Source organism: Penaeus chinensis, unplaced genomic scaffold, assembly GCF_019202785.1.
Source record: "Penaeus chinensis breed Huanghai No. 1 unplaced genomic scaffold, ASM1920278v2 CTG_5230, whole genome shotgun sequence".
Lineage (NCBI taxonomy): Eukaryota > Metazoa > Arthropoda > Malacostraca > Decapoda > Penaeidae > Penaeus > Penaeus chinensis.
This window is the reverse complement of record NW_025918330.1, coordinates 1-12,500: the sequence shown is the minus strand read 5'-3', so window position 1 is coordinate 12,500 and position 12,500 is coordinate 1. Positions and strand designations below refer to the sequence as shown.

General features: G+C 38.4%; 1 protein-coding gene across 1 annotated transcript in view; it reads left to right on the top strand.

The window, feature by feature from the left end:
• LOC125024807 (GA-binding protein subunit beta-1-like) overlaps positions 1-12,204 on the top strand; it is a gene marked incomplete at its 3' end in the record, with an annotated part of 18,741 nt that extends 6,537 nt beyond the window's left edge. Inside the window, exons 2-3 of the mRNA XM_047612573.1 lie at positions 1-78; positions 12,106-12,204. The exon at positions 1-78 is cut by the window's left edge and continues 20 nt beyond it. Of these exons, the coding sequence (XP_047468529.1) occupies positions 1-78; positions 12,106-12,204 (177 nt within the window). The remainder of the gene's footprint in view (positions 79-12,105) is intronic.
• Positions 12,205-12,500: the final 296 nt, after the last annotated feature.

Below are 12,500 nucleotides of genomic sequence, written 5' to 3'. Positions count from 1 at the left end.
CTGCATCGAATGGTCATAATACCGTGGTGGACGTCCTCCTAGCGGGGGGCGCCGACGTCAATGCCAGAAACAACTCGGGTAAGGCGACGGGATCGACGTTTCTTTTCTTACTGTTATTATTATCTTCATTGTTCTTACCTTTTAATCATTATTAGTTTGGACATTATCATTGAAAAAGTTAATGATAATTATAATAATATGAAAATGGTAAAATTAATGAGATCATTATTATTATTTTAATTAACATTGGTATTACTGTCATTTATATTTATATTTCCATTACTGCCATTATTATTATTATTATTATTATTGTCCTTTTTATTATCATTATTGCTGTTGATATATATATTTTTTTATTATCATAGTTTTATAATCATTATCTCTTAAGACGCAAAACCAATAAAAAATATATATATATATATTGTCTCGGGAAAATTGACTAATTGGCACCTTCTGTTTAAATTTCGCGCTTTTTTGTGGGAAAAGAAATTGCAGTTTGCAAGCCATTATTTTGCATATTAATGGCTCCTTGTGACTGTTCTCTTCACAACCGGTGGTGTTTATGCTAATGGATGGTCTGAGCTTCTGTATTCCTTGCTTATGAACGTCATTTTTCAGTCACTCAGAGCGTGGTATTTCGTTGGAAGTTGCCAATTATTCAATTTCCAAGAGCCAATATTTGTTCCCGAGATATTTAGGACATAATAGCCAAAAGGTTTTGTGAGTGTGTGCGTGTGTTTGTGTGTGTGTATTTTTTTGTGTGTGTGCCTATGTTTGTGTTTGTGTGTGTGATTGTGTGTCTGTTTGTGTGTGTGCGTGTTTGTGTGTGGGTGTGCAAGTTTTTTTTGTGTTTGCGTTTGTGTGTGTGTTTGTGTGTGTGTATTTTTGTGTTTGTGTGTTTGTTTGAGTTTGTGTGTGTGTGTGTTTGTGTGTGTGCGATTCTGAGTATGTTTGTGTTTCAGTGCGTGCGTGCTTGTCCGTGTGTGTTTGTGTGTCTGTAATTTTTGTGTGTGTGTTTCTGTGTTTGTGTGTTTGTGCATGCATGTTTGTGCGAGTATTTTTGTGAGTATGTTTGTGTTTGTGTGTGTTTCTGTGTGTATGCGTGTTTGTATTTGTGTGTTTATTTGTGGTTGTGTGTATGTCTTTGTGTTTGCATGTGTGTTTGTGTGTGTGTTTGTACGCGTGTGTGTGTTGTTTAATATGTGTGTATTTGTGCCTGTGTGTTTGTGTATGTGTGTGTGATTTTATAACTGTGTTTGTGTTTGTTTTTTTATAATTGTTTGTGTTTGCGTTTGTGTGTGTGTTTGTTTTTGTGTGTGTTTGTGTATATGTGTTTTTCTATTAGTGTGTTTGTGTTGTGTGTGTGTGCTGGTGTTTGTGTGTGTGTGTGTTTGTGTGTGTGGGTCTGTGTTTGTGTGTATGTGTTTCTTTATGTGTGTGTGTGTGCGCTTGTGTTTGTGTGTGTGCATGTGTGTGTCTGTGTGCATGCTTGTTTGTTTATGTGTGTGTTTGTGTTTATGCTTGTGTTTGTGTGCGTGTGTGTGTGTGTGTGTGTCTGTGTGTGGGTCTGTTTTTGTGTGTATGTGTTTCTTTATGTGTGTGTTTGTGTGTGTGCTTGTGTTTGTGTGTGTGTGCATGTGTGTCTGTGTGCATGCTTGTTTGTTTGTGTGTGTGTTTGTGTTTATGCTTGTGTTTGTGTGTGTGTGTGTTTGTGCGTGTTTGTGCTTGTGTATGTGTGTTTGTGTTTATGTGTGTGTTTGTGTGTGTTTGCGTTTGTGTGTTTGTGCCTGTGTGTGATTTTGTTTGTGTTTGTGTGTTTGTAATTGTGTGTGTGTGTTTGTGTTTTTTGGGTGTGCATGTGTTTGTGTGTCGTTATGTGTTTGTGTGTGTGTCTATGTTTGTATGTGTGTTTGTGTTTCTGTGTATGATTTTGTGTTTATGTTTATGTGTGTGCGAGTTTTTTTGTAAGTTTGTGTTTGTGTGTGTGTATTTATGTTTACTTATGTGTGTGTGTTTGTGCTTGGATGTTTGTGTGTGTGTGTGTGGAGAGGGAATGTCTAGGCCATGTACATATATACATATATATACATACATACATATATATATATATATATATATATATATATATATATATATATATATATATATATATATATATACACACAAAGACACACACATAGTAATATCTACATAAAAATTATATATATATATATATATATATATATATATATATATATGCATTCATATATACATGTATACACTCCTATATATGTCTATATGTATGTTTGTACATGTATAGATACATACATAGTGAGAAGTTGGAAGAGAGATAGTTACACACACACGCTCACATTCACACACACATACAAACACAAGCACATACACACACTTACATTCACACATACACATACAGTCGCACTCCTTCCCTCATACACACACATACAAATCCACACACATGTACAAACATACACACACGCGCGCGCGCGCTCATATTCACACACACACACAAACATACACACACGAGCGCGCGCGCTCACATTCACACAAACACACACACATGCTCACATTCACACACACACATATTCACACTCGCTCCCTCACACACACACACACTCTGACATTCACACTGTCTCCCTCACACACACACATACAAACACACACACACACAAACACATGCCCACATTTACACACACACACACATACGCTCAAGTTTACACACACTGCCACACACACACGTTCACATTCACACAAGCACACACACACACGCTGACATTCACACACACACACAAACGCTGACATTCACAGACACACGAACACAGAAACACATATACACACACACGGTCACATTCACACACACACACACACGTTCACATTCACACACACTCACACACGCTCACATTCACTCACATACACAAATACACACACACACACACGCTCACAATTCACACACACACACACTAACACACACATGCTCACATTCACACACATACACACACACTCACATTCACACGCACACAAACATTCACGCTCACACACATTCACACTCACATTCACATACACACACACACACACGCTCACATTCACACACACGCACGCTCACATTCACACTCTCTCCTTCACACACATACACACACACACAGACACACTCACATTCACACACACACGCTCATATTCACACTCTCTCCCACACTCACACACACGAAAAAAAACATAAACACACGGAGTGAAGCCGAGGACGGCGGCAGTATTTTTATCATTATTTTTGTCTCTATTATTATTACAATTGTTGTTGTAATTGGTATTATTATTATTGTTTTTGTTATTATAATCAACATTATAATTATCTTAATAATTTTTATTACAATTACATCAATACTATTGTTAGAATTATTAGCATTATTGTTGTTAGCTTTATTGTTTTATTGTTTTCATTATTATTAGTATTTTATTATTGTTACTTTTTAATCATAATTGGTATTGTTGTTATTTTTATCATTATATTAAAAACCATTGATTAAGATCCTTTTATCACTTTCATTAACGCCGTCATATATCTGAAGCCGATATTGGTATTCATAGTTTCATCTCGGATATTAAACCTTTTCTTATTTTTTATTATAAAATATCAGTGGATTTATATTCAAATGAATTATGAACTTTAATAATTTATCAACTTTAATATATCAACAATAACATCATTGTTATTCTCTTTCATTAGTATCAATATGTTTGTCATTGTTATTATTAGTAGGATCAATGCTATTATTATCATTTTATAGTAATAATAATAATAATAATTATTATTATTATTATTATTATTATTATTATTATTATCATTGCTGTTGTTGTGTTTAGTATTTTAATCCTTATTGTCATTATTCTATTTATTATTATCACTAACTAGGAGGAATGTTTAGCATTTATAATTGCTTTTCTATCTTCATTTTCTTTGGTGATTTGTGTTTCGGGAAAAATGACTAATTGGCACCTCTCGTCATACTGCAGCTCTATTAGTGAGAAAAATAAATGGTTTTCATGCCATTATTTTGCATATTGAGGGCACCCTGTGACTGTTTACTTCCCATCCGATGATGTTCATGCGAAGAGGTGGCCCGAGCTTCTGTATTCTGTGCTTATGAACGTCATTTTTCTGTCACTCAGACCGCGGGTTTTTGGCGGGAGTTGCCAATTAGTCAATTTCCCAGAGCCAAATGATTTGTGTGCACGTGTGTGCGTCTGTGTACATGTGTGTGTGCGTGCGTGTATGTGTGTGTGTGTGTACGTGTGTGTGTGTGGAGAGAGGGAAACTCTAGGCCAGTTTTTCTATTTCATGCCAAAGTTCCATCTGAGAAGGCAGTCATTTCTCTGTTACTATTCTTTTTCTCTCCTCTTCCTCCCTTTGTCTCTTCTCATTTACCTCCATTCCTGTCTTTCTCCCAATCCTCCCTTGTTGTCTCCTCTTTCTTCCATCATGTTCTTTCCCTATCGACATTTTCTCTCTCCTCTCTCCCTCCCAAGAGAGAGAGAGGGGGGTGGGGGGGTTGTAGAAAGAGAGATAGAGGGTAGAGAGAGAGAGAGTGAGGGATAAAAGAGAGAGAGAAAGAGAGGGGTTAGAGACAGAGAGAGAGGGGATAGAGGGAGAGAGGAAGTAGAGAGATGAAAATGAAAAAAAAGGCATTTCTTTATCTTCATTTCCTTTGACGCGAAAAAATATTGTCTCTGGAAAATTGACTAATTGGCACCTTCCGCCTAACTCTCGCGCTATTTGTGAGAAAAGAAAAATAATTTGCATGCCATTATTTTGCATATTGATGTGGTCTTGTGAGTCTTCTCTTCACACCCAGTGATGTTTATGCTAATTGGTGGTCCGAGGTTTTGTATTCCGTGCTTATGAACGCCAGTTTTCTGTCACTTAGAGCGCAGGTCTTTGTCGAGGGGTGCCAATTAGTCAATTTTCAAGAGCCGATATTTGTTCCCGAGATATTTAGGACGTAATTGCCAAAAGATTTGTATATGTGTGTATGTGCTTGTGCGTGTGTTTGTGTGTGTGCTTGTGTTTGTGGGTGTGTGTGATTGTGAGTATGTTTGTGTTTCTGTGTGTTTGTGCGTGTTTATTTGTGTGTGTGTTTGTGAGTATGTTTGTGTTTGTGCTTTTCTGTGTGTATGTGCTTCTGAGTATGTTTGTGTTTGTTTGTGTTTCTGTGTGGGTTTGTGTATGTGGGTTTGTATGTGTGTGTGCGTTTGTGTTTGTGTGTATGTGTTGTGTGTGCGTGTGTGTTTGTGTGTGTGTTTGTATGTGTTTGTGTATATGTGTTTGTGTATATGTGTTTGTTTATGTGTGTGTTTGTGTTTGTGTGTTTGTTTTTTCTGTGTGCATGTGTGTCTGTGCGTGTGTGTGTCTGTGCATGTGTGTTTGTTTTGTGTGTGTGTGTTCTATGTTTGTGCATGTGTTTGTGTGTGTTTGTTTATGTGTTTGTGTATGTTTGTATGTGTGTTTGTGTTTCTGTTGGTGTTTGTATGTGTGTGTGTTTCTGTGTGTTTGTATGTGCGTGTTTGTGTTTCTGTGTGTGTGTGTTTATATATAAAAGTGCAAAATAGCAATGGAAAACATGACCGCTCATTTGTCTTGCAGCGCCATCTGTAAAGTCATAAGACAAGAAAATGATGAATACCAGATTTCGACTTTTCTGTTTGTAAAATCAATATAATTTGTGTTAGGTATTGTGGAAAAGAAAATGTTTCGAAATGTTTACTATATATATATATATATTCCTGTCTCCTTCTCATTCATCTGTCCTCCTGTTTCTCATTCCCTCTTTCTTCCTTTTTCTTTCCTCTCCCTCTCTTCCACCCTCTTTCCCTTATTACTTCTTTCTTCTGTCTCCGTTCCTTCCTTTTTTTTTTTTTTTTCTTCTTGCTATTTTCTCTTTGTCACTTCTCTTCCGCTCTTCCTTTTTCGCAGCTGCTATTATTATTGTTATAAAATTAATATTATTATTATCATTATTATTATTATTATTATTACCATAGCATTATAATCCCCATCATCTCGTGAGGTACAATTCGGGAAAATTGACTAGTTGGCGCCTCTCCACCATCCGTTACTAGTAAAAAAAAAGAAAGAAAAAAAAGAAACTGCATATTATCTATATTGATATTATCTTTTAAATTAATATTATTTTGTATTGTTTTCATTGAAGTTGATGATAATTATAACAAAATTATAATAATCATAACATTATTATTATTATTATTATTATTATCCTTTCATCTCTGTTACCATTCTCTCTCTCTCTCCCTCCTCCCTCGCTCTCTGTTACTATTCTCTCTCTCTCCTCCTCCTTCCCTTTCTGTCACTGTTCTCTCTCTCCTCCTCCTCCCTCCCTCTCTGTTACTATTCTCTCTCTCCTCTTCTTCACTTCGTCTCTTCTCATTTACCTCAATTCCTGTCTTTTTCCAAATCCTGCCTTGCTATCTCCTCTTTCTTCCATCCTGTTTTTTCCCTATCGACATTTTCTCTCTTCTCTCTCCCTCCCAAGAGAGAGAGAGGGTGAGGTAGAAAAAGAGATAGAGGGTAGAGAGAGCGAGTGAGGGATAAGAGAGAGAGGGGATAGAGGGAGAGAGAGGGGGGTTATAGACAGAGAGAGAGGGGCGTAGAGGGAGAGGGAGGTAGAAAGAGAGAGAGAGAGAGAGGGAGTAAAGAGAGAGAAGGGGAAAGGGTAGAAAGAGAGAGGAGGTAGAGAGAGAGAGAAAGAGTAGAGAGAGAGAAGGGGGGTGGGGTAAAGAGAGAAAGGGAGGTAGAAAAAGAGAGAGAGGGGTTAGAGATAGAGAGAGAGTGGGGTATAGAAAGAGGGGGGTAGAGAGAGAGAGGGAGGTAGAAAGAGAGAGAGAGAGAGGGAGTAGAGAGAGAGAAGGGGAAAGGGTAGAAAGAGAGAGGAGGTAGGGAGAGAGAGAAAGAGAAAGAGTAGAGAGAGAGAAGGGGGGTGGGGTAGAGAGAGAGAGGGAGGTAGAAAGAGAGAGAGAGAGAGAGAGAGAGATAGATGGGTAGGGGGGGGAGAAAGAGATATGAGGTAGAAAGAGAGAGGGATAGAGTGAGATAGAGAGATGCAAATGAAAAAAAAAAAAAAATGCATTTCTTTTTCTCCATTTCCTTTGTCGATAAGAAATATTGTCTCGGGAAAATTTACTAATTGGCACCTTCCGCCGAAATCCCGCGCTTTTTGGGGTAAAGAAAAAAACAGTGTCCATGCATTTATTTTGTATATTGATGATGTCTTGTGACTGTTTTTCTTCACACCCGGTGCTGTTTATGTTAATTGGTGGTCTGAATTTTTGTATTCCGTATTTATGAACGCCATTTTACTGTCACTCAGAGCTTGTTTTTTGTCGGGAGTTGCCAATTAGTCAATTTCTCAGAGCCGATATTTGTTCCCGTGATATTTAGGACATAATTGCCAAAAGATTTGTGCGTGTATGTGTGTGTGTGCGTGTATGTGTATGTGTGTGCGTGTATGTGTGTGTGTTTGTGTGTGCGTGCGTGTATGTGTGTCTGCGTGTATGTGTGCGTATGTGTGCGTGTATGTATTCGTATATGTATGTCTGTACGCCAATGAGTGTGTGTGTGCATGTATGTGTGTGTGCACGTATGTGTGTGTGCGTGTATATGTGAGTGTCTGTATGTGTGTGTGTGTGTGTGTACACCTTTGAGTGTGTGTGCGTGTTTGTGTACGCTTGTGAGTGTGTGTGCGTGTGTGTGTGCACCTTTAAGTGTGTGTGTATGCCTATGAGTGTGTGCGTGTGTGTGTACGCCTGTGAGTGTGTGTCCGTATGTGTGTGTACGCCTATGAGTGTGTGTGTACCCCTGTGGATGTATGTGTACACCTGTGTGTGTGTACGCCTATGAGTGTGTGTACGCCTGTGAGCGTGTGTGTACGCCTGTGAGTGTGTGCTTATGTGTGTACGTCTGTGCATGTGTGTGTACGCCTCTGAGTCTGTGTGCGAGTGTGTGTACGCCTGTGAGTGTGTGTGCGTGTGTGTGTGTAAGTCTGTATGGGTGTGTGTACGCCTGTGTGTGTGTGTGTGTGTGTGTGTGTGTGTGTGTGTGTGTGTGTGTGTGTGCGCGCTTGTATGTGTGTGGGTGTGTGTGTGTGAAGAGAGAAACTCTAGGCCTGTTTTTTTTTTCTCTCTCTCTCTCCCCTTTCCTTCCCATTTTTTCTGTTTTTCCTCTTTTCCTTTTCTCTTTCTTCTTTTCCCCCTCCCTCTTTGTCTCCTTTTCTTCACTTCCTTTTCTCTTCCTTCCTTCCTTACCTCTATCTTTCCTTTTCCTCCCTTACTCTCTCTCTTATCTTCTATTTTCTCCTCTTCCTCTCATCTCATCCTCTCACCTGGACCTCGCCTTCCAAGAGGAAGAGAGGGACTGACAGAAGGAGGAGGAGCAAGGTAGAGAGGAAGAGGAGGAGGAGGAGAGATAAAGGAGGATGAGAAGGAGAAGAAAATTATAATAATAAGAATAGGCGAGGAGGAGCAAGAGAGAAAAAAGAAGACGAGTGGGAAGAGGAAAGTAGTTAAAGATAGGAGAATTAGAAAGAGAAAGAGAGAAAGAAGGAAGAGGAGGTATAGGACGGTGGGAGAGAGGAAGAGAATTGGAAAACAGATAGGAGGAGGAGGAGGAGGAAGAAAATGAGAGAGAGGACGAAGAAGAGGAGGAGGGAAGTGAGAGTGTAGGAGATAAAAGAGGGACTGAGAGAGGTGGAGGTGGATAAAAGAGTGAAAGGGGAAGGAAGATAGAACAGGAAGATGAAGAAAAATCAAGAGAAGGATAGAGGAGGGGCAAGATAGAGAGAGAGAGAGAAAGAGGGAGTGGACAGGAGGAAAAGAGAGAGAGAGAGAGCGGGCAGGAGGAACGAGAAAGAGAGATAAAAAAAAAAAAAAGCCTAAATTTCTATGCTTTTTCTATCCTTCTTTCTCTCTTTATTTCACTAACGCCGTTGATAGTTTCTACTCTTTCTTTGTTGTGCTATTCCTACTTTCATCACTATCATTTCTTCCTTTTTCTCTTTTCTTCCTTTTCCATTCTCCATTTCGTTCCTCCTCCTCCCTTCATTATTCTCTCCTCTTTCCTCTTCCGTTCCGTCTCTCCCTCTGTTCCTCTTCCTCTGCCAAGGACACGCGAGGCGACAGAAACGCCAATGAAGGCGTCGAGGCTCCAGGACTCCGGTTCCGTCGCTCTCTCTCCCTCTTTCTTTCTCCCTCTCTCCCTCTCTTTCTCTCTCTCTGTCTTTCTTTCTCTCTTTCTATCTCCCTCTCTTTCTCTCTCTCTGTCTTTCTTTCTCTCTCTCTCTCTCTCTCTCGTCGCTGCATCGTTGTGAAGTGAATCCTTTTGTTTAAGTTTCCCCAAAGTTGGTGGCGCCCCTCGACCCATGCGCCTCGCCAGGAGCGCACAGCCAGGCGGACCGCGTGTTTCGAGCCATTGTTAGCGTCATCCCTGCCTTTCGTTTTCTGTCGTTTTTTTATGGATGTGAAAATCAGTCCTTTTATTCGTTTATGCATGGTTTGTCTAAAGATTCGTGCTTTTATATATAAAGATTTTTTTTTTTTTTATTCCGTTTCAATATTTATAAGTTCGCGTGGATTATTATATAATTATAAATGTTTAATTTATGATTTAACCTAACGAGGTCCATTGAAACAAAGCAGTATGAAGGTTTTTAATGATTTCTTTCAACCTTCGTAAAGAACGAGTGTCTCATGCGATTGGCTTTGTTACATCGACCAGATTGCGATAGAAATTTTGCCAGATGGTCAGTTTTGGACTCGCTTTTCTGCTCAGATTATTATTATTGTTTTTTTTCTTGATAAATGCTGTTTTTTCACACAACGTCAACCAACTATAGTAGCTCTGCCAGTTTCTATTTTCATGAGGAGTGAGAATAAAACGAAAAAGAATAAGATAGACTTCTGATGCGAGTGAAACGCTCCAGTTGGAGGCTTGGCTCTGGCACCATTCGTTGTCTGACTGATATCATTAATATTCTCGTAATTATCCTTATTATTGTTTTATTACTGTTATTATTGATAATAATATTTTTTTATCATCATTTTCTTGCTGTTATAATTATTGTTATTGTTGCTGTTGTAATTATTATTGTCTGTTATATTATTACTTTTATTTTACTGTTATTGCTCTCTCTTTTCTCTTTATTTCTCGTCTCATATTCTTCATTTTCCACTTTCTCTCCATTTCCTCTCTCTCTGCCGCTCTTTCTCCTCTGTATCTCTCATTTCCCTCCCTTTCTCATTGTTATTCCGTTTTTATCTTCCTCTCTTTTTCTCTCTCTGATTTCCTGACTTCCTTTCTACTTTCCGGCCTCCTTCTTTTCTCCCTCTCTCTCTTCTCTACCTCCCTTTCTTTCTGTCCTCTTCCTTTCTTCTCTCTCTCATTTCTCTTTCTTCCTCCTGTTTTTTTTCCCATTGCCCTTTCCCTCCTTTCTCTTTTCTCCTACTCTTTGTTCCTCCTCTTTTTATTTTCCTTCGTCTTCTTCGCTCTTTCCTCTATCTCCTTTCCCTCATTGATTTTCTTTATTTATTTCTTCTTTTCTAATCATTCTCCCATCTTCCTTTATCTTTTCTCTTTCTTTTTAGGATCCTTATTATTATTATTATTATTATTAATATTAATAGTATTATTATAGTAGGTTATAGTACTGGAATCACCACGCCTTGAGACACACAAGTAATTACATTTATATTATCATTATTATTATTATGACCATTATTATTCTTGTTGATATTGTTGTTGTTCTTCTTATTATTTTTATTATCGTAATGCTGTAATTCTTATGATCGTTTGAGAGAAACAACGAATCCATTTAAAAAGAGCATTTCTTTATTTTCATTTCATTTGTCGATTTGTGGAACGAAACATTTCGAGAAGAAATATTTTCTCGGGAAAATGGACTAATTGGCACCTTCCTCCAAAGGGATAAATATGGAATGCATGCAAACACAAACACACACACACAAACATACACACCCAAACACGAACATGCACACACACAAACACAAACACACACAAACAAATGAACACAAACACACAAACACAAACAGATACACATAATCACACACACACACCACTAACATAAACATACACAGACACAGAAACAGAAACACACACACAAACATACATAAACACACACAAACATTCATATCAATACAAACACATACCCAAACACAAACATATAAACATACACAAACACACACATATACACACACACAAAGACACACAAAGACACAAACACAAACATACACACAAACACAGACACACACACACAATCACTCATACAATCACAAATATACACAGACACACAAACACAAACACACACACAAACACACACAAAGACAAACACGCACACACACACTCACACACACACACACAAACACTCACACACTCACACACACAAACACACACACAAACACACACACACTCACAAACACACAATCACAAACACAAACATACACAGACACAAGCATAAACACAGACACAAGCACAAACTTACACACACACACACACACAAACCCTTATGTCCTAAATATATTGGAAATTGACCAATTGGCAACTCCCGTTAAAAAACGGGCTCTGAGTGGCAGATAAATGACGTTCATAAGCACGGAATAAAAAAGCTCAGACCACCAATTAGCATTAACACCACTGGGTGTGAAGAGAACAGTCAATAGGTGCCATCAATATGCAAAATAAATGCTTGGAAACTGTTGTTTTTTTTTCTCACAAAAAGCGCGGGACTTAGGCAGGAGGTGCCAATTAGTCAATTTTCCCGCGACAATATTTCTTCTCGCCAAAGGAAATGGAGATAAAGAAAGGCTTTTTTTTCCATTTTCATACCTCTACCCCCCCCACCCTCCAATCTCTCTCTCCCTCTCTACCTCCCTAACCCCCTTTCCTGCTCTCTCTACCTTCTATTTTTCCATCCTTTCCTCTTCCTTTTATCCCCATCACCCTAATTCCCATCCTCCACTTCCCCTCCATTTTCACCCTCCTTCCCATCACCCATGAACACGACGCTTAATGCAAGCCTCTTCCTCCCTCAGGATGGAGCCCCCTTCATTCAGCTGCGTATAATGGTCATAATACCGTGGTGGACGTCCTCCTGGCGGGGGGCGCCGACGTCAATGCCAGAAGCAACTCAGGTAAGGCGATGGGATCGACGTTTCCTTTCTTACTGTTATTATTATCTTTATTGTTATTATCTTTTAATCATTATTAGTTTGACCATTATCATTGAAAAAGTTAATAATAATTATAATAATATGAAAATGGTAAAATTAATGAGATCATTATTATTATTTTAATTAACATTGGTATTACTGACATTTATAGTTATATTTCCATTACTGCCATTATTATTATTATTATTATTATTATTATTGTTCTTTTTATTATCATTATTGCTGTTGATATATATTTTTTTATTATCATAGTTTTA